Source organism: Channa argus, chromosome 3, assembly GCF_033026475.1.
Source record: "Channa argus isolate prfri chromosome 3, Channa argus male v1.0, whole genome shotgun sequence".
In the NCBI taxonomy this organism is placed as follows: domain Eukaryota; kingdom Metazoa; phylum Chordata; class Actinopteri; order Anabantiformes; family Channidae; genus Channa; species Channa argus.
This window is the reverse complement of record NC_090199.1, coordinates 12,011,120-12,034,563: the sequence shown is the minus strand read 5'-3', so window position 1 is coordinate 12,034,563 and position 23,444 is coordinate 12,011,120. Positions and strand designations below refer to the sequence as shown.

Sequence of the window (23,444 nt, the reverse complement as noted above, 5' to 3'; positions counted from 1 at the left end):
CTGGGAGTTGGGCAGGAAAGGTGGACTTACGGGTGGCTGGTAATGAAACTTGGCACCAGAGTAGCCCAATAGCAAAGTTCACCTATAGTAGCTGGGTTTCAACCAGTAGAAGGCAGTCCCAGTGATGTGGATTTCACTTTGATCTACAACGTTAAGATTTGGATCTGATCAGTTATCAACACTACTGCCTTAGGTACCCATACATGCTTTGTAGCTGAAAAAAGTGGTTTAGTTAGTCTTTAAAAACATCCTAAGTTATTACAACATAAAAATGTTGTTGTTGTTGTTGTTTGAATCTGTGCTCGCATCCTCAGAAACATTTTTGAAGTATATTTGAAAATACTGTATTAGCTCATTGTGTAAATTTAGGTGTGCAAGTGTATTATTGCTTTAAGAGAGCAGTCTGTGGACTGAACATGATACAAACCATATTTAGATAAAAAAAAAAAAACCCAGAGAGGTTTGTTTACTTTAATAGTTATTGACGCCACATATAATTCCTCCTCTTTACTAATCAAAATTGGAACCACTTGATAAGCCATTGAGCTTTTAACCAACGAACTGAATTGTATAGCAGCCTGAAGATATCTTCCAGCCCACTTGATGTTTTACACACGTTTTTTGAAAAATTGTTTTGAACAGACATAATATTTTTGACAAATTTCAATCTGCTTACTGTCAGAAGCACGACTGAAACTGCTCTCCTCAGAGTATCCAACGACATCCTGATGGCTTCTGACAGTGGTAAATGTTCTATCCTGGTCCTGCTTGATCTTAGCGCAGCCTTTGACACTACTGACCACAGCACTTTATTAGAGAGGCTTAGCAGCAATGTAGGCATCTCAGGTAGTGACCTTGACTGGTTCACTTCAGACCTCTCAGGTAGATCCTTTTTTGTAGCTATTGGTTCTTTCATGTCAGCATTTGCCCCCTCAGTCTTGTGGGGTGCCTCAGGGGTCAGTTTTAGGACCTATTTTGTTTGCACTTTATATGCTGTATACTTTATATGCTTTAGTTGGTTTGACAAAACTGACAAAATTCACTGTGCTGTATAATTGTCTGTCAGCAATTAAACCCTGGTTTGCAAATAACTTCTTACAGTTACATACAGCTAAAACTGATCTCATTTTGGCCCCTAATAGTGCTGTCTCTAAGGTGTCCGGCTGTATTGGGTCTCTAAGCTCAAAAAATCTTGGTGTTGTTATTAGTATAAAGTGGAGATATAGGATAGAAATTTTGACAATTATTTCAATGCCTTGACCCGTACATGTTTCTTTCACCTAAACAAACGTTGCCAAACCTCGGTCTATTGTGTCACACTCTGAACTTGAAACAATTATTCATGCTTTTGTATCATCACGTCTTGATTATTGTGATTCTCTTTCCACATGTCTCAGCAAAACATCAATGGAACATCTCCAGCTGGTGCAGAGTGCTGCTGCCAGGCTGCTGACAGTTTTAGCTTCCTTACATTGGGTCGCTGTAAGCTTTAGAATTAGTTCTAAGGTTCTGGTTATTAAACATAGAGTCCTTCACGCTCAGGCACCTGAGTACCTGTCTGACTTGCTTCATGCCCATGCTCCTTGCAGAGCACCCAGGTCTGCCGAGCAGAATCTGTTGGCTGTGCCTCCAGGCTTAAAACTAAGGGCTTTTGCTACTGTTGCACCAAGATTGTGGAATGCTCTTCCACAAGAGTGGACTGTTGCTTGAGTGGATTAAAAAAAAAAAAAAAACTTCTCAAACCATACCAGTATAGAAAGGCTTTTCCCAACTCTGACCATAAATTGAACGAGAATGCCTGAACTGTAGATAATGAGTTACTTTGACTGATTTGGTGCACTTGTCTTTGTCTGTTGTCAATATTTAAGGTGTTCTACTTTGCTCTGATCCTATTTTATGCATTATGGTTTAGGACAGCTTCTATTTTTATTGTTTTCATGTGAAGCACTTTGTGAGCTCTTCTCTCTGAAAGGTGCTATACAAATACATTTTACCTACTTACTTTTCACAATATCGATTAATCTCTTTGCTTTAAGAGGCCTATTACAAAGGTAAATTGGAGTGTGTACGCATATTTAGTCACACCTCTGTGGTGTATTTACTTTTGTAGCAGAGAAGCTAAAGAGGATACAGGAGCGTTTTCAATTTTGTATATTTGAGCTTAAAAGTTATGACATTTGTAGAATTATTTATTGTAAAGAAAATATGTACATTCTACAGGGTAATCTAAACTTGGTTAGATATGTTGAAGTCAACGTGAGCGTAAGGAGACTTGTGAAGAGACAACACAGATGCCTCTGATATGAATGAACAATACTATGTTTGTATATCAATGTATAAATAAAGTATATATGTAGGTGTTTGGGTCACTTCTACTTCGTGTGTTGAAAGAGGCCAGGTGAGTGTAGTAACATCACCAGGAGACAACTGCAGGAAACACACACACACACACACACACACACACTTTTTAGAGCAGTATCACATAGAATAAACAACTACAGTTAATGTTGGTGTGTGGCCAGGTGTGACTTTTCTGAATTAGATCACAAGAACATAAATGAGGCTAAGAAGCTGGCACAGGGATGATAGAGGGTAAACATATTTAGTTATTCTAATCTGTAACATGAACTCATGCTTTTCATTGTCAAACATGATTTTAATCCAATTTAAACAGTTTTTGGTTTGACAAAATAATGCATTTTGGTGATTAATCAGTTATGAGTAGTTGCATTATTGGTTGTGTCCCTAGCCGTCTCTTCTCTGTGTGTGGTTGAACATACTGTACATGTGTGTTGTCCTTCGCTTCACTGTCATCCATAACACACGGAACATAAAATATACATTTTCTCTCAACCGAAACTGATCCTTGTTGTGGCACATTGGGACATACAAGCAGAGAGAAAGATGAATAAGTGAGTGGAAAATAAACAGAGAGCCATGTGTTTAAATACACAGTCTGCCAGCCAAAACATTCCAGTTTTTAAACACATTGAGAGGCTTTAATTTAGAAATAGTGGCTGTATTTGCTGGATAATTATTGTGATTTGTAGCATATCTTATCAAAATACAAATGCACAGAATTAGTCCTGTGCCCGAAACAGTTAAATTCAAAGCCTAAATCAGTGCAAGCAGGCATTTGAAAGTCTGGCTACCATGGTTACGGTAAAGTAATTTATCATCAAATAATGTCCCCTGACATGAATATGAAAAAAAAAACCGTATTATCTATGATCTACAACACTGTTCTCCTTATTTTATCTCTCATTCAGAATGGCGTAGTGGTGGGGAACGCACCCCTGACACAAAGCGTTGCCCGGAGGCTCGCGGAAGATTATTGAATTTCATAGCTACTTACTGTTTAATAGGGCCGTACAATGACTACTTAGTGTCCTTAAGTGACTGGCTGCTTCTCTGCAGCCGCGGCCCCTTTGAAGTCCTTCTGAAGAGATCTAGAGGATTTAGCCAGTAGCGTGACATGAGGCTGAGCGGTTGAGCAACAGAGCTCCCACCAGCTGACTATTAGAACCAGCTGATAAAAACAGAGACAAGGACTATGTGAACCACGGCCCTTCAATGGTTACTTAGTTCTCACTCTCACATTTGGGACAGTGCTTTGGGTTTATCAGAGCAAATCTTATGATTTTTTTTTTCAAAGCTGATACAGCTGAAAAATTATTGTTATTGTACAATTTTGTAATCGATTATTTATTGCAGTTGTGGAATACAGATTAGCTGCTTGCGTGTTTTTTTATATTTTAAAGTCATTATCTTTCAGGTCAGACAAAAGCAAGATGTCAGCCTGCATCTCAAAACTTGTAATGTTTTTAATTTTTTTTAAATGTTAGACAAAACACTTAATGAGTAATTGAATTATTCAATGATTAATCAGTTCTATGTTTTAATTTGTTGTATTTAATGATATGTTTATAGTTTTACCATTTATGTACAATTGTAATCTCAGACAAAGCAAACAAGATTCATGTAACTGCTGTGTGTGTGTGTGTGTGTGTGTGTGTGTGTGTGTGTGTGTGTGTGTGTGTGTGTGTGAGAGAGAGAGAGAGAGAAACAGACTGGATCTGCGAGCGCTTAACTCACAGAAGCTGTTTCCACATACAAGCCACCCTCTCCTTACCATGCTGTTCCACTTACACTGTTGGAACACTAAAACATATACGCATACAGATAAGCATATGTGCACGCACGCACACAAACACACAAACACACACTCACGGCTAACCACATGCACATGTTCACTCGCTCTTAACTAATTCATTCAGGAACACTTTGGTTTGGGTTTCAACACCAAAACCTCCATACCTTTGATTGAGAAATGTGTCTGACTGCAATTATATGGGAGGGAGGGGTGGATGTAGGAAAGGGTGGATGGAGAGAGGAAACGCACTAACAGTGGTTTTATAGTTTGCTGGCGTGACATTTTTCTCCACTTTTTTATTCCTTTCCTTTTTTCCAGCGGAGGGGCATTGTGTTGACAGGGCAGAAAAAGGGGGCAGAGTGAAGTAGAAGTTACAGCAGGGAAAATGTGAAGAAAATGGACGAGCAATGGGACTGAAGTGGCCTAGATTGTCACTATTGTACTTTTGATCAATACTTTTGAAAATAACTGCAATGCCGGAGAAATTTGTAGATACACTTGTAGAGACAGTAATGGTGGTGATCTGTGTGGGCATTATCCTCAATTTCAAAAATTACTTAAAATTGCAGGCAAATATCAAAGCAAGTGCAGGGATGCGTTTGTGTGTAAGCAGAGAGCAAGTACCACTAATATTTGGTGTTGACTTTTTCACTCAACCCATATGTTGCTTTGCACATATTAAGCGTAGTAGCATGCTTGTTGCTTACTGACCTGCAGTATGTAGCCTCTGACGTAGTCTCGGAGAGTCCAGCCCAGGCCGTGCAGGATGTGCAGCACCTCTTCCTGCTTTAGCACAGAGAAGAGGCGGTCGAGAAGGATCTTGAGTCTGACGGGTACGGCCTGGGTGCCATACAGCATCAGGCTGCTGATGTCGAACACGACATTGGACTGAACGATCTCCACCTGGGTCGGGTGGTAGAGGTGCTGGGTGCTGAGTTTGTCCAGAGCTGCTTGTAAAGCAGGGCGACAAACAGGAGAAAGCAGAGAAAATGCACACACAGACAGACGGGCAGAGTTAATGACTATCAGGTTTCTCTCCTCTCCAATCTTCCTTCGGTGCCTTCTGCACAGTCAGCACCAGCTCATGAGAACTTATCTATCTAGACAAATGCAATGGCATTAATTTAATTATATGCCTCTTCTGTCTCCATCTCAATCCAAACCTTTACATACGATACTACTTCACATCTTATTTATTCTCGTTTCTGTTAATTATGTTCCTGTTTTATTGATCGTATAGCATTTATCTACATTTATAACAGGTCTAGAAAATAGCATATTACATTGGTTGTCATGCTTTTCTTAATAACTTTTGTAGTGTATATCAAAAAACGGAATGTTTTGAAGAGTGCTTGATCTTCATGTGCTTACTATACAGTACTTGAATTAAATTCACTTCTATGACACCACTTTATGACATATGTTATCTATGCATGTTATATTTCCATCTATCCATGAGAACAAGCACTGTTGTTTATTGGCTCATGAAGTTTAATTGTGATCACCAAGTTATGTTTTTTTACACCTGGTCGACTCTCTCGCTCTCCCTCTCTCGTCCTTGTCTCAGTCCCTCTCTCTTCCCTTATATCGCACGACCCTCTCCCTCTCTGCCTCCCCTCTTCCCCTGCCTGTCTTGGTGACACCTGCTTGGGTCTCTCTCTGATCCTTGGATGGCTTTTTCCTGCTGATGAGGGCTTTGCCTGACAACACAGCGCAGCCAGACACGAACATAATAAAAAATGAAGAACTGCTTGTCAGAGTTCCTGCCAATGCCGACATGAAGGGGAGTAGGGGAGAGATGGGCGCCTGACAGTTCAGAGGGAGAGATTAAAAAATAGTCAATGGGGTCCTGTGCGAGCCACTGAAGGGCCCATGGCCCGCTCACTGCGGACACAAGCCAAACAGGTGTTTTCTTTTATCTTTTCCCCTCCTTCCTTCTCTTTGTACTATCTTGCCTCCTCTCTCTTTTTTTTTTATACCCGCGTAAAAAAAAAAAAAAAAAAAACCTCAAGGTGTGGTCTCTCACTTTTCCATCTGTCTTGTGGTTGTTCTTTTTGTTTTTGATCTAAGGTGCAAAACCCAGTCTCAGAAAGCAACAGAAAAATACAGAAGAAAAGAAAACTAAGTTACTTGTACACACAAAAAAACAATTAGGTTTTAGTTTATTACAACCACAGACCAAAAGAATCTGTGAGATGGATTGATATTGTTGCAATCTGTGTTCATTTTCTAAACACAGCAGAGAAACAACAATTAAGTTTCCATTTACCTATCATATGTAATACCACCTATGTCCTATCGGTACAGGTTTCTTACCGTGAGCCACCCAGCCATGTTTGCACTGGTCACATGTTCGTAGGTGAATCTTGCCTGGCTGGAAACACTCGCATGTGCAGTTCACCAGTGTGCAGCGAATGGCCTGTGCAAACACAAGACAGAAAGAAAGACATAAATCCAGATCAGTCACCGCTCAGGAGAGATAAGGAGTGAGAAATGAGAGTGCAAAAACTGAGAGCAGTTATCAGCTTAGCAGTAATAAATACAAAAGAGAAACAGTCAGACAAATTGTTATATACACTCCTCCAGAACAGCAAAGCCCTAAAGTTAAAGCTCATCCATATTGAAAATAATATTTTTTCCTAACTGTTCCTCTAAATGAAAAAAATGAAAATGTCTTTAGTTTAAAGTTTAAAACATTTCCACCATTGCAGCAGGATAACGTAGCCCACAAATTTCACAACTACTATTCCAGTCCGATGTGTGAATCTGTCTTTCCATACACTTATTTCCCAGACTTCATGTTAACCACCAACGGACTTTCCTTCCTGAAAACACAAAAATGTAACTTGTTTTGACTGAGGCTTCCATTACTCAACACTATAGCTGCACTTAGTCTGACCCTGGAAAGCTTTTAGTAGCGAGAGGTTAAGTGTCCAGACTTGATGAGGGCAACTCTGCGCAGCACAATGCTTTACCCTCGGTGTCTTGTATTTCCATGACAAAAGTTCAGGTGCATTTTGCATGAAGTTGTTTGATCCTGTAAAATGTTTCACGTTCGTCAAACAATAAAGAAGTTGCACAAGATAGAGAAAATGTATGATATACAGTACACAGAAATCCCCACAAATGAATACAGCTCCGTCATCCAAACGAGTGCAGCAGCTGCAAGCCATAAATTTCACACTGACAAGAAGAAACAAAAAGACGAAAAAGAAAACATGGCGAAAAGAGGACTAAAAAGAAAAGAAAATAGAAATATAAATCTTAGTAAGCATTGGCAGACCTTTGTTTATCAGACATTTTTCTACATTATCAAGATGAATTGTTGAATAAAGATAGTAACGTTACTACAACCTAAATGCATAAAGGGAATCTGTAGGAGGACTGGAGCAGGCCTTATAGAAAAAACAGTGGTGGAGGTGTCTTGCAGTTAAACCACAGTTAACTTTTTAATATCAAATATTACATTTCCTTGATAATAACATGACATTTATGTATCTTGGCTGCTGATGTAAAAAAAAATGACCACAAGTTAATAACTTGCCATAATAAACAGCAATTCTCCACACTGGGGATAATGTATCTTACATGTGGTGCATATGGTGTTGAGTCAGTGCTAAATGACTGAGAGGTTTTCCTATGTGTTAATTCGTTAAGCAATAAAGAAAAAAAGCTAATAATAACTGAAATTACAAAGCCAAAAATCTCTGGAATGTTTAAGGGAGGAAATTCGGAGCAGTGTGGAAGGTGACCTAGGGACATTTTTACTGTGACACAAAACATCCAAATGATCCAAATCCTTCAATGAGGAAACTTCAGATCTTAAAGCGAAGGCACTTTCTGTAGAGACTAATGTCAATGTCTTTTAGAGATGACAAAGCAAAGGCCTCACAGTAAAGCCCTAAAAGTTTATGAATTTACAAGCTGCACTAAATCTCACACTGTCTCACTGTTACTCTTAGAAAGAAATGGTGTGACAATAATGCGACATGTACACAAAAGGTCGTAGGTTGGAGTCCATGACTGCTCCAACAACCTATATTTCACAATGTCAGAAACGGTCAGTCAGCATTTTGAGATAGAAAAGTATCAGCAGCACAGATCAGGACTTACATCACACAGCTGAGGTCAGTGCACGAACAGTGGTGAGAGAATATTCCTGTGCTTATGTCCACACACACATACACACCAAAAAAACACCAGCATTGACCCAAATGCGCATTCTAGTGTTTAAAAGTAGCAAATAACATTACCTAGTCTATGGATTAGACCCATATCCTGAACTACGGGACATTAAATTCCACTCTCTCATAATCTACTAAGGGACCATAAAATCTATCGAAATCCCCTGCTTTGCTCGCCCTAAGGTGTTGTAAACCAGATTAGTAACTGGAGGTGTCAAAGAGAACATGGTTTAATCCAAGATTAAACACAAAATTACACCACTTCTAACCATGTCACCTCACTGCTTGACACCAAATGAGGCAGGAGACAGAGATTATTGGATTTTACACCATTTTTAAGCTCTTCAGGTGTGGGCTCGGCAGTTCTTGCAGTGTGTGAGGATTATACATCAAGTGTCAGCAGTGTTCATAAACCAATTTTATAATGTTCTTCACATTTGCAAGCAGTTTCCTGTCTTGTGCAGTGTAACATATTCGCAACCTATCCTGGAATCTTGACAGTAAATCTCAATTTATGGCAAATGATGCACAAGGTATTTGTCTCCTTAAAAATTCTATTGTCTATTGTTCTTTTCTATTGTCTAAGTCTATTGTATTTAACTTACAAAAAATGACAATGACACTAAATGTCTGGAAAACTGTTGTTGCAGTGCTGCCCCCCTCCACAATAAATAAAAGCTTTTATTAATTAGGTTAGCAGTTGATCAATGGAAATGTAATTAGCAGGTATTTTGTTAAATAATTACTTATATGGTGCTATATATTTATTTATGCTATATATTGGAAATTCTGGCTAAAAGAAATTATATATATATATATATATATATATATATATATATATATATATATATATATATATATATATATATATATATATATATATTATAATTATTTTTTTAACAAAAAATTCCACATTTTAGCTTTTCAAATGTCAAGAAATATGAATAGCTGACTTTTAGACTGACTTCTGATCCTTTGTTACTGACCATAGACTAAAACCATATATTGAACACTTTTTTCTAATAAACAATCAGAATGGTTAAATTTTTGCCACAGATTTTTTTTTGTTTTGTTTTCGTACAACTCTACTTGTATACAGATTTTGCAAACTCTAATTTAGAAACCCCAAATTTAGCACAGTCATGTCACACAACACAGGCCTTTTCTAATTACTTCTCTGTGCACAAACACTAACAGTAGCAGATGGAAATAAACAAATGGAAATATCAAATGCACCTTTGCTGTTTACGAGCTGGGGTCTGACAGCTGACAAGATAGTTAAGGGGCGTCTAATACGGCAATTAGAGTGTGCCACTGTCTGCGGGGCTGCTGCTGTGACAAGGCGCCCTCTAATCACTGACTTATTATGCTGGCTACCAGCACTTCTCATATCTGGCCCATTAAGCAGACAGCAGCATTAAGAAGCATTAAAGCAGCAAGCCCCCTCAACTGAGGAGGCACTGACGGGAGAAAAGGGAAGGGAGGGGACGGGCTGTGCCTGTTATTTCTTGAGTTTAATTTGTACATTGTTCAACTTTGAGGCAGAACCGTGTAAGTGAAGAGCAACAGAAGAGAGCGTTGAGATATGACGGCATCAAAATTGATCACACACAACAAGATGAAAGATTAGAGAGCGATTACAGAATTTTAAGAGGCAGCAAAGAGATGTGTCATCAAAAACAACTTCATCAAGGATGTGAGTTTGTCTCCGTGTATGTGTGGCTTGTCAGCGGAAACGAGCAAGACAAAATCATTAAAACTTCTCTTGGTTCTCACATACTCTAAACTCTGCGTCTGTGGCCAGCGTGGATTTGGACTGCATTTGGCCATTGTCTCACTTGCATCTGGCTTGAACTTGGTAAAGGAACAAATCTGGGCCCAGGGCCCAGTGCTACACTCACACATATTTGTCACAGCAGGCCGGGGGGAGGAGGCTGTTATCTGAGGCCCTTCCAGATACGCTGCATCAGACACTGTGCTAGCGTCTCGCCAGGGTTTCCTCTTTGGCTCTTAACTAAAGAATAAGATGGTGAGGAAGAGAACAGAGGGGTGTGTGTGACTTTGTAAATCACGAGAAAAATGAGCAGCTACAAAGTAAAAACTGTTATCAAATGAAGAAAATCCAACAGTGCTGTATCAATTAGCCCCAGACAGCAGTCAGCACTGTCTCACAGCTGCTGTGTTGCTGTTGTGGTCAACAAGTGAACATAGCTGTGTTCAGAAAGCATCATTTTCAGCCCTTATCAGGCTCAAGTGTGTGTGTGTGTGTGTGTGTGTGTCTGTCACTGCTGTGTTTTGTTTAGCTGGAGGCTTGATGTTTCATGGATGTTTTGCTTGGCTCGCAGTCCCTGTCCCAGCCCAATTGTATAAACACTGACAGTCAGAAATGGCCAACATCAGACTGGGGAGGACTCTCAATTAAAAGACTGTTAGTGGGACATATGGACTGAAGAACTGCAGGAAAGAGGGGCTGCAAAACAAGATGGTTTCAGTCTGGACTTTAGCAGTCACTTCCAAGTGGATTTCAAACAGACCGGGAAGGAACGGCTAAATGGCCCCAATTCAGCACTGATACGTGCAGCTCAGTCCAACCCTAAACCAAGTGTATGTAGAGGTCAACAGAGACACTGAATTGGTCTTTGCAGGTTTATGAAACCACATAACTGATAGTGATCCTGAACTAATATCCTGTACAAATGTCTTACTACCCTGTAATATTTTAAGGTTTATGTTGTAACTATAGAATATGTGCCACGGAAAACCCAGCTAAAGCACCAGTTGCCTAGTTCCTTTCAGCATCTGTATTCCACCCAAGACAGCTGGATGCGGGGAGGGTATTGTTCGTCCTACTTTAATTGAAACCTTTACCATGTTCAACACGCAGCCACAGACCACATTTCTTGTTTGGTGAGCTAACCAAAGCTGCGATTTAAATGAAAACCCTGTGTGTACATGCGCATCTGTGTGCATGTGTGCACCTCGTCTTTGCAACAGCAGCTTCAGATTTAAATTTGTCTCTGCTTAGGGTCACTGTAAAACACTGGAAGCATCTTGTCCTCTCTTCCACCCACAAGATATTATCTAATCCATGAGTTAGCTGCTGAAATGCTGTCAATTTCCTGCCAGAAATGTGTAGCCAACGTGCGTAGGAAAAGAGGCACAGCAGCTTTGCGTGTCATAAAGCCGGCCCTGGCTCCGTCAGATACATCGGGACTTGAAAATGTCCATATTGGAAACAGGTGACAAATAAAAGGCGCTGAATAAAGCCAGCCTTTGTCGTCAAACACAGCACGCCACAAAATACAGGGGAGCAAATACTTCATGACAAGGCTAATTTTTGCTTGTTTGCTTTTATGCATTGGATTTGACTTGAAACAGATCTTTCTTTCCTCAAAAAGTGGTCAAAAATAAACAGTGATTAATCACTTGTGCATTCACCTTTTTTAAAACACTCTTACATGCTATAGAGGAAAACTGTAAGCAAAAGTCCTTTGTGTTCCCTCTAAAATCCCTACAGTGAAAAGCCCGTCCTCCATGTCAGTTCTGGTTTTGAGCCCAGCAGCTGGCAGTCACAGAACTAGAGGTCCCTGTCCTTTGTGCAGCTGTGCAGCTGGGCTTTGACATGGGGCAGAGCGACCAGAGCTATGCTAATGGGAACCAAATGGGGCGTGAGTCCCCAGTGGATAACAGAAGGAGAAAAGAAGCATGTGTTTTCATAGATTCATATGGAGACCTTCTTTTCTTCCTTTTTTCTCTCCTTTATTTAAGTAAAACAAATGGAATCAAGCACGTCTGTTGTTTGCACGCACTCTCAATAGGTCCTCTTTGTGACTTGACAGGTTTTATTTGTTATTGTCAATTAGTGAATGAATCTCAAATCAGATAAAAAAAAAAAAAAACTTTAAATTAACAGTAATACATACTGTGGAGTTGTGAACGGCCAAATTTGACAATGACATTTGGAAATGAGTATGGTAAATAAACTCAAAGTCTAGTTCACAGTTGAATTCATTTGAACTTCAGGGTTCTGTGAACATATTGTGTCTGTAAAAACAGAAGTTTCAGCAGTTTGGCAGAAGCTCGCAGCTTTGTTGCACTTTACTTTCACCTGCTTTGACTGAACAAACTGTCCTGATGATCCACAGTTAGGTCCTATTGGCCCACAGAATGAAAAGGGGTCATAATTTGGCCGAGGGCGAGTGAAACGTCAGATTTGCTTTAAGTCGTTGATCAGATTATGATCCCCGTCTTTACAGTTTCTAGAGTTTTACCTGAAAGTCCATCCCGGAGTTGGAATTCTTTCTTCAAACCTTTGTGAATAAATTTGCCAAATGCGACACTGCTTTCTGCTAATAGCAAGTTTACAGCACAGTCAGTCTGCGATTACAATCACTCATCAGAAATGTAAATGTGTAATTCATAACTGGGCAATCAGTACAATCGTGTGAGTGATGATATCTGTGATCCTATTTCTGATGTGCAGTTTCAGTTTCACCAGAGGTGAAACTTTTATTTGTGCTTGTCAGATGTCAGATATGACTCACGCTCTGCACCACTTCACATACACACATCATCCATGTGATTACTCCAGAACCCAGCACACACACAATGGAGTAATGTTTCTGCTTCCAACATTCTTACTTCACGTGTGTGGTTTGACACAGTTACAGAAAGTAAATCTCCCCATCATGAGCACCACCCCGAAAGTGACGAAACTTTCAGTCTGACTCGCATGATAAATAGCTGTGCGTGTACTTCAGGACACTCGTGCTTGTTTATGAAGTGGACGGATAAAGGACCCAGCTGGCTTTGATATTCTGAAACTGAGAGGGAGAGGGAGCATGTAATCACAATACTGGACCAGAACCACAACCTTGCTATATTATGCCATGTTTGAGGTGTCTCAGTGTAGCCTACATATGTGTAGAAATATACCACACTGTTACCACTGGACTGCACTGTCAGTTCAAATACCTAAGCATCAAGGGAGCAGCAGTTTCTCCCATCTTTTGTGCAGACAGCAGGTCCACGCAGAGGCCCCCAGTACAGGCCCCTGGCCTCTCTCAGCTCTCCTCAAAGCATTTCCCCAGCCAGAGATCAAACCACCTGCCCAGTGACAGACCTCAGGGTCCACAGACACAAGGCCCAGTTCAAAGAAGGGTGCTAGGGGAGGCAGAGGAGGATGGAGGGAGAGAAAGAGTGAATGAAGGGAAAGTTGGCAAAAAGGTAGAGAGGTGAAACAGTAAAGGAGCAGTAGGGAGGAGGTGTTGCAGCAGAGGTGGAGGAGGCAAAGGAAAGTTGATGAGAACAGGTAGAAAAGCTGGGGAGAAAATGTCCAAAGGATGTCAAGCTAGATCTCCCAATTTTCTCCTCGATGATGCAACTTTAACTTTATGTACACATTTTATACGATACACTACTGGAAAAGTGTGTTAGTGTTTCATAAGCTCATTAAATATGCAGCTGATTTACTGGTCTGTTGATTATAATCAATCCGTTTAATAGGTATAATTCTTTGTCAACAGCTCTGAGATTCATAGTCCAAAGCATCCCATTTGCAGATATATAACAGACACAAAAGCTCATATGACGACATTCTCATATTTCAGAGGCTGAAAACAGCAAATATTTATTTTGGCTGCACAGATGATTTACAAGACGAGTCCATGATGCAAATGCTGGTATTACTGTGTTCGTCGTGGACTAATTGTTTCAGCAGTAAAATAAGTGGCAGAAATAACTCCACAAGGTGTTTAGTTTTTTATCTTTCACAAACATGCTTCCTGGTCAGGAAAGGAAAGAAAAGAAAAGAGGCCATTGTCATCAATACATATTAGATCTGTTGTGACCTTCAGCCTATCAGAGGGAGTGACAACCACCAGATAAGGAAAACTCCTTGTCAGACTTGACACCTGCACTCGCCGGCCCACTGATCGCCCCCACCGAATGCAAATATCTAAGTGACGGCCCGCGCTGCAACAACACTCTGGGTTTTTGTCTGGAGACGTGAAGGAGTGACATGACCACACAGTGCGACCAGACACATGTTTAGGTGAGAGAGCAGAAAAGAAAAAGGAGAGAGGGAGTAAAAAGAAAAAGGGACAGAAAAAAACGAGGAGTGGGGAGCAGATGGGAGGCTTGGTTTGAAATGGAGAAAAGGGAGAGAAGATGACCAACATCGCCTGTGCTTTACTTTCCTCCCCATGTACACCCTAACACAAACAGAAAGTATTAGTCAGAGCCCAGACATTTTGACGACCCCTCTCTGCGAGGGGACATCTCCATGGTGATCACTTGTTGGCGTGGGCGACGGGACAAGCACACAAGATGCAGACTTGACAGCAGCGTGACGACAAGAGGCTTGCACTTCTGAGACTACCCCAAATTGACATTTAGTCATCACACTAGTCTACAGGGTGGGACTCTACCTCCTGGGCTACACACATACAAGCGCCCACACACTCTCCCACATTCCCTACTTTTGCAAACATGTGCACACTCACACACACCCACACTTACAGTGAATTCCCCTACTCAAACTAGCTCCCAGCCAGAGAAATCTTGGAAAAGCTCCTAGATTTAATCTTGCCAATAGCTCTTTATTTTCTTTGACCATTTTCTAATGTAAAAAGCCTGCACTAATTGTGTGTAAGCAATCTCCAAATTATGTGTATGTGTATTTCCAACTAAACCGAACACTACTGTAGACAGATTGGCTGGTTTTCAAGACACACGACTGGGCAATAATATTTGTTTCTTTCCTCCGAGTTTTGTTCAAACAGTGTGTCAGCATGGCGGTTTACTTGTAAACACCTGGGCCTGCACACCCAGCAGCTGTGGAAATACAAATCTATGTATAAGCTATGCTAAACCAGGAAAAATTGCGCTATTCGGATTACTTGCAATGAAGCGTAACATCGACTTTCATTCGTTGCATGTATGAAAAAGCAAGTGGCACAGCAACAAGAATGAATAATAATCTGTGTCCGGATTGTTTTTTTTTTTTATAGATGTATGCAATCTTTTACCTCAGCCAGCATAGTGAGAGGGACTGCTCCTGGTTCAGTTTGGTATTCCCACTTTAGCAACAACAGTCCAAAACAAAACTGCAGCTTCCATCTGTATTTAAAGTCTTATTCAGCAAATGACACAGAGAAACGGGACACGGACAAAGAGGGGAGGGAGAGACCAACAGAATGTTTAACCAATGACTACATTACTTCAGTGACAAGCGTGTCACTCCCAAAGCTACACACAATGAGGCAGAGGAGTGAGGAGTGTCTTGACTCCCAAGTGAGTGTGATGGGACAGTGAGAGGGAGAGGGAGACGGCAGACCAAAGTAAAGTCCATCTGTGTATTTCAGTCTTTATCAGTCTTACAAAGTTCACAGATAGAGGGGCTGAAGTGAAGGCTAGACACTGTTCCAGAGTCCCGGGTCACAAAGAAGACGCAGAGTAGCTCAGTCAGGAGGGAGAGAGGAAAGTCGTGAAGGGGAGAAAGCCAAAGAAAGGTTGCGTGTGGAAAGCAGTGCTGAGCCATCCTGCAATCGACCTGACCAAATTGCAAATTCCCTCTCAGGACCCTCTAAGTCCGCTTCATTTGGCTAAAGCCGGAATCCTTTTTTCTGCAATTATAAAGCTATTGACTAATTCAACATATGTTAGCGTGTCTTCTGGCCCTTGAGTGCTGGTGTGCAATTGAGTCATTAACTTTGACAAATTGTGACAGACTTTTTTATTGCCACCCAATCATGAGAAACAAGACTGTGGCAGAGGAGTTAATGAGTGGCATGTTTCTCCTCTTCCACCTCGCACTTTCGCCTCTCCACCCCTTCCACTTAGATTCCTGCCCCCCCGTCCCCCCACCCCTACTCCATATTTATAATTTTACCACATCCTAACAATAACACGGCCGGTACTCAGCACAAAACACGCGGGCCCTGGCCTAATGAATCTCATGCCTTTGCTGCGGTGAAATGGCCAGTAAGTATTACCAGCTGCAACTCTCTCTCTTTCACACTCTCGCTCTTTCTCTCTCTCCTTGGCAGTGGCATTGGGCTTAGAAGCGCAGGGGTGAGTGGGGGAATTCAGAGGGGACCAGGCAGACACATCTGAGTACAGCTGGACCAGGGAGATGGTGGTGGGGGGTGAGGTGGAGGAGGAGAATTCAGGGGTGGGGGGGAGAAAGACCACAAGTCTCCGTGTTTCCAGCTGCCTTTCTCAGGGGCTCGGTTTTCTATCCCTCCTCCTGCTTTTTTGCAAGGCCCTTCTGGTCCCAGCTTACTTGAAAAATCACAAATACACACACAGACACACACATGCATGCACACCCTGATCCACCTCCCCTCCATCCCTCGGCCATCTTTGTTTGGACAGGGCTCAGGAGTTCCAGAAAAGCTCTCTCAGATGTGCTGAAGTAAGGGAAAAACAAAACAAACTGGCCCTCACACACACATGCATACACACAAGCACACTCAAAATTTATGTGAACTTACAGACACCAACAAGTACTTTGCACTCAAACATAACACTACGTAGCAAAACAAGTTCACACACACCACTACACACATGCATGAACAATTTCACATGTGTGAAAGCCAAAATACCAGCTTCACCCAGAGAACAAATTTGCAAAAAGATGAAAAAAAAAGTAGGATACATTTTTCTCTAGAGGTAGGCAGCCTACAATTGAAGGCATGCATTATTTTACACACTGTATGTATGTGTGTGTGTGTGTGTTTAAGTGTGTGTCCCAATCCAGGATCACAGCACCAGGGCAGACCTGAAGCATACCTCGACATGTGTTACCTCTTTGTGATATTGACTTTGTTATAGCTATACGAGTGGGAGAGTAGAGCCAAGAGCCTGGGCCTTGCAGTGGTGGGGCCCTCTGAGTTCACTAGAAAACAAATACCCGAACAAGCCGTGAAAATAGAAAACACAGCACCACAATAGCAATCTTTAAAATCGCATTCAAATAAACTATAAAACATCTCTCACTCTTGTTCCTGACCTTTACATTTTCACTCTCTAAATTAAGAACATTATTTGTCTGATTCTGTTTCTGCAGCGTGTTGCTTACAAAGCCGTGGGATTTGGCAACTGAGCGAGTCTTGGCCTGGCTTCCTGTCTGAGCATGTGTACTAGACCAACTGTAAAACTCAAAAATCCTCTTTCTCTAAAGCCTTGACTTACTCTGTAATTTCAATCAAATACCAAACTGCTCCTAGGCTAATTCAAATATAGATCCAAAGCAAATCGTAGTTAATATATTATACACAGAAATAAACCTTTAAATGTCCTCGTTGAGAATAACTGGAATAAATGTCAGGAACCCTCAAGTTTCAGATGACACAGAAAAGAAAAAACAAGATACTGTAAATTAAAAGCACATATGCTGTTTATTTGATTGCTTTGCAGAAATAAAGGATTGACTATCATTTTCTTGCTCCTACGAGTGTGAATCCCTTCTTGTCTCTTTCCCCAGTGATGACTTTGCTTATACATTTGAATAATGAAGGCAAGTCATTTGAATATTCCCTCTGTATTAAAAAAAAGATGTTTTTACACGATGCAGCAATATTAGCCATGTTAATTGGGCTCTTTGGACTTTCTCAATAGAAAGACTAAATTAATTACTTATGTCGACAAAATGTCAGACACGCTGATCTAATAACTACAACTGTTTCCAGAAGTGTTGTTTTCTGTGTGTGTTTTGTGTTTTATCTTTGCATGTGTGCGAATGTGAACAAACTCAAAAACACTTGGAACGTCCACTAGCCTGAGATAGATCTAATGAATGAGATGGGTACAAATGCTTTGACATCCCCTCCATGTTTCATGAGTGGCTCCTGAGAGTCCTCCTCCAATATTCATCCCCACTTCTCATACTAATCAGCCACAGCGGTATTGACTGTTTGTGCTTGCAAAGTGACTTGTATTCGTGTGTGTCTGCACTGAACAAACACACACACACAGTTATTTTTCATGCTCAAACATACCAAACCACGATCCACTTTGTAATTTTACTTGTATGTGCATTATTACCAGCACATTTTTTTGTGTGAGATGTTCATTAATCTGTGCCTACCACTGTAGGGCCTTTGAAGTTCTACATGTTTTTTTTTTTTTTAGCTTTTGGCTGTTTTTCAGTCTTGAAGAAAAAAATGTATCAGCGCATTTTCCTCTGATACAAATAAACATTAGACTTTGGGAAAGGAGGCAATGCAGAGACATAATCAGTATCTGCAAACGTGAGATGATCAGATGATGTGAGTCTGTGTACGTGCACGCTCATGGATTGGCTCACATGCACACACATGCAAGTGAGTGAGTGCGAAAGCTTACACAGAGGCCTGCTGATGCCATGTTTCAGACGACCCCTTGAAGTGGAAATGAGCTTCCTCGGCCTTATAACTAGACCATTCTCACGAAGTCAGCAAACTCTGCCACCCCTGCAAAGAAATGCAGACCCCCCCCCCCCCACCCCCCCCCGCCCCAACCTCTCCCCACCCAGCCCTGTGGTCAGCATGCAGGATGAATTCTCCAACAAACCTAAAAACAGAAATCGGTCCATCTTACATCATCTGATTTAGTTTTAATTTGAATTTTTATGCATTTTTAATTGTAAAAATAGTAATAGCCGAGTAGCATCAAAATCAAGTATATCTGAAAGCAATGCTGTAAATATGTTGTATGAACAACACCAACAAATAACATCAGGCTCAGATATTTACATATTAAAAAGGGGCGTTTCTATAGTGTGCATGTTGTGTATAGCTCTTTTTTTAATACTGCTTTTTATTATTATTATCGACATGCTCTGCTTATGCATGCATCTGATGCAGTGTGCATGCACGTACGCTGTTGTTTGAACCTGTGTGAGGACCTGAGGGTCCATCCCCAGCCGTCCTCGGAGCAGGGAGCGACAGCTGTACGGTGATGCTCTAGCGATAGGCATCATCGGCTTGCAAGAGACTAATTGGTCCACAGCGCTCCTCTGAGTGGCCTTGCTAATTAATTAGAAAGGCAGTGGAGCTGAAATTTTTAATCAGGACACCAGGCTCTCAAGTTAGCAGGCAAAAAAGACACACCGCCCTATCATTTTATGTAATCCACCAGACGCTGACTTCCCATGTTGTCATATGAAGTGTGTTGTATGTTTAGGTATTCATAAGATCTGACAAGGGAATAAGAAATACATTTATTGAGGGACTTCAGTCACTTTCATTCTGAGAAATTCTGGAAATCTGTGTCCTAATATCATATGCATGACTATATATCTGGTGTGGACCCTAGAGGACAATGTTCTTTTCCACTGTGTGTTTGTGTAACACATGACCGTATCATGATTTCCACTGTGGTAAATTGTATATTGAGTATTTCCTTGTGTCATTTGTTAGATGCAGATAATGTGCTAAAGTAGAAAAATTATATTTGTGCTCACACAAAACTGGAAAAATGAAAGTGCACGTGCTTTCACAAATGACAACCTCTATTTTTTTCCTTTTCTCCACTTTTTTGAAATTCCTTCCACATCCTGAAATCATAATGTTATTTTTCCTTGTTAAAAGTCATCACCACCTTCCGTGATCTTAGGAAGAAACTGTAAAAAAACACAAGCTCCTTAAAAATGATTAACATTTTTTCAAACTGAAAAAGGAAGAGATGAGTCTTCTGCACCACATTGGGGCCACATTTGCATCCAGTATGTCACTCATTTTTGGTTAAGGGCCAGAGTCTCAGAAGAACCAAGATAAGCTAAATAGACCAAAAGATAAGCTAAATGCTAAAACAAGGGATACCAGAGTCCACCTCTTCACACAGAAGCAAGTGAAACAACATGTGTTGCTCTTCACACACACTAGGATGATGATTTTATTTTATTTTTTCTGGACTATAAAGAGTATGGACACCTAACAGGATATTTTAATTTATTTATCACACACATAGCAAGTCTACAATAGTGGAATGAATCCATTGTAGTGAATAAGACCACAAATGTTTCATCAAGAGGAAAGTGTGTGAAATACACACAGACACAACTCACAAGCACCTTCAACTTAGCTGGTGACATTATCTTTGTTCGGTGTCCTGATCTTTGTGACTGCCTTGGCTTTGCTCTGCGCTAATCAGCCTTCCGCTCTTATCTGCCTGTTGCTGTGGCCAAAATAAACACATGCTGCTTTTTATTGCTTTGTTTTCACAGGTCATTAGGGGAAGGAGAAAAGATGCATTGATTAGTTTTCCAGACCACTGGATTATTGTTGTGTTATGACTATCATCATTAAGTTTCATTAAGGCTGTGGCTGTTCTTGTTTCTAGAAAATAAAGACATTGCAGGAAAGGCAAGTTGGTTGGAGGGCAAACAACATACCATACTAACCTTGAAGGTAAGGTAAGTCGAGTAGTTTTCAGTAATCTACCTCTGTTTTCACACAAGATTGAACCCTGTAACTCTTTTCACTTCTGAAGTTGTCTTCAGAAGTGTCCTCCCGCCCCACATTTGTATTTTTTAGCCCAGTCTAAAACATTGTGCTACATACCGCGTTTATTTAGACCAAGTACAGGAAAAGAAAACTTAATGAAGCGGCATCAATCCCTGGCCATGTCCCAGCCAGCTTTGCTCTTAAGCTACACATATGCTCCCAAAGCAGGGAGAAACTGGCCCTGTCGCTGGGCTAATTAGTGTGTGTTAACTAGTTAGTGAGAGGGCGGCTCTCTGTGATGTGCACCGAAGTGGAGTAAAACACTGGGGCAAGGAGTGTACTAATGGCCCACTTCCTCCCCAAAGGGACCCTCCCTGCAGCTCTGCACGAGCTGGCATCAGTGGAGCCACGGGGCACCCACAGGGCCACCACAGCGCCAAGGGCAGAGGGGTAGGGGGGGCACACAGGAAGACGCCAGGCTTGGCTGACAGGATTTTCACGCAGCATTGAGCTCTCTGGGTGTGATGCTCTGCAATGTAACAGCAGGTGACAATGACACTCCCTAACACAGACACACACACAGACACACACACACACATGCAAACTGAGAATGACGTGCAGGCTAACAGATTCATCAGCCTATGAAATAGTTCAGACAGCTGGGGTTGTGGCGTGAGCTAGCTGGCTGGCATTGTCAGATGTATTATTTACAGAAGGAGCTGGAGCATTAGCGAGCTCTCTGGCCCTTGGTTAGCAGGCGTAGGTGGTCAGCACTAACGGCAAGCGAGTGTATCTCTGTCAGTGTGAGTAAACAAACTGTGGGGACGTGGTGTGACAGAGCAAACGCCACACCACCCAGACACAAACACACACAGACATGCAAAGTCATCAGGGAGCTGAGGGAGAGTGGGAGGAAAAAGGAGGGGTAGGTGGCATCCATATTTATAGGGCCTTTCTAGCATTTGTCCCCAGGCCAAATGCTGTGACTACACTCAGCTAATGTCAGAACAGCACTTAACCAGGCATTTCCAGTATGTCATGGGCAGCAGGGAATATGTGGGATAGATACAAGACCAGGGCAAAAAAAAAAAAAAAAAAATGCAGAGACAAACAAGAATGGAAACAAAACAAACAGTACTTGTGTTGTTGAAGTGATTGCATTCTCAGATGAATGCACACAAAACTCCACTCTCTTCCTAACATTTTTTATTTTAAATCATTTGCTGCCTCTGATTAGGCCTTGGAAACCAACTGTACTCCGCAGATATAATTCATTTTGATATTGTGATCCTAAATAATCGTATTCACCTTGGACTTTTAGCTGTAACTTCAGCTCCGTTATCTGCGTTTTGGTCTTCACTGTCCCCAATTCATATCAGTGCAACTTAAAAAGTACAACTTGGCATGAAATATGCAGAGTATAGGCTGGCATTTCAGCTCCGAACCATTTTAGATATCTAGTGAGAGTACACCAAATTTGACTTTGAAATGAGCACAGTGACAGGCTCTTTGAGCTAGACACAAATTGTGTAACTTTTGTCCTCTTTTGTTTCATCATAGCTATTGACACCAGTGAGAGTCCTGCTGTATTTATTTTCCTGCTCAATTTAAAGAATGTGAAAGTGACATGTAGCCCCTTTGCTGCCATGTTATTGTTCACAAACTTGTGTGGAATGCAAAAAAATGTCCTGCTTCACTTTGGTCACCTGTCCCCAAGTTTATCATGTGTCAGGATGGGCATTCACTTGGCATTGTGCCTTCTGGCACCCGGGGAGGCTGAGGGGCCCACAGACCTCATTGGCATGCCCCTTTTACCACAGACACAAACAGCGTGATACCCCCAAAGAGAGCTAACTAAGTGGGTGAAGTAGCTCCTTTTAGCACAATCTGTCATTATCTCAAGTGGCATGTAATCGCTTTGTGCAGCGAGATCCATTATGTATCCACTGAGAGCGAGGGCTAATTGTGGAGGCTTACATTTATTCATTTGTTTGTTTCCAGTTGTTCCAGTATATTTTTGGGGAGGTGATATGACTGCCAATGTTTGTCTTGCACTCTTGGTTATGGGGTAAAAAGCAGCAAGGTTCCCCCTGTGCTCCCAACGGAAGCTGAATATCAACATGAGGAAAACGATTAAGATGTTAACCGTGGCCCACTCATTTTTAACACTTTGCTGACAAGGAGTGGGAAATGAATCAAGAAGAGGAACACATTTGTCTGTAAATGAATAAATTAGTGTGAATGTGTGTTGTTATTTAACGCCGCTCGAAAAGCATGGAGTTGTACTCTGTAGATGCTGTGTTCTCAGGGCATGAGGAGGTGAATCTTGAATACACAGAGAGAGAAGAAGAGTCAAAACTAGAGATGAAACAGAGTCGTGAAGTTTGAGGAGTAGGTGCAGGTGCACAAATGGATGTGTATGTGTGTCTTTGCACAGAGCGAAGGAGAGTATATGTTGTTAATCTCAATCAAAGGCTCTGTCTTTCTTTCTTTCGGTGAGTAAAGATAATACAGCTAAAGCCCTTGGATTAAACACAGTGAGATAATGAAAGAAAGTGTAATTAGCAATTAGATGTAACCAAATTAAGGAAGAGTAACAAAGGCAAAAACCAGAATCAAGGCTATTTAACAGTGTTATGGCCAAAGGTGTGCTTAGTGTGTTATTCTTTTCCTCCAAGC

General features: G+C 41.2%; 1 protein-coding gene across 6 annotated transcripts in view; it reads right to left on the bottom strand.

Annotated features, from left to right (window-relative positions):
* bnc2 (basonuclin zinc finger protein 2) overlaps positions 1-23,444 on the bottom strand; it is a 160,375-nt gene that overhangs the window by 39,181 nt on the left and 97,750 nt on the right. For 5 of the 6 annotated variants that reach the window (XM_067496736.1, XM_067496739.1, XM_067496733.1 and 2 more), the window contains 2 exons: positions 6,470-6,572; positions 4,865-5,100 (listed from right to left, as the gene is read on the bottom strand). In XM_067496736.1, the coding sequence (XP_067352837.1) occupies positions 4,865-5,100; positions 6,470-6,572 (339 nt within the window). Of the gene's footprint in view, positions 1-4,864; positions 5,101-6,469; positions 6,573-15,365; positions 15,518-23,444 lie in introns of those variants that run through there. The other variant, XM_067496737.1, reaches the window with a different exon arrangement.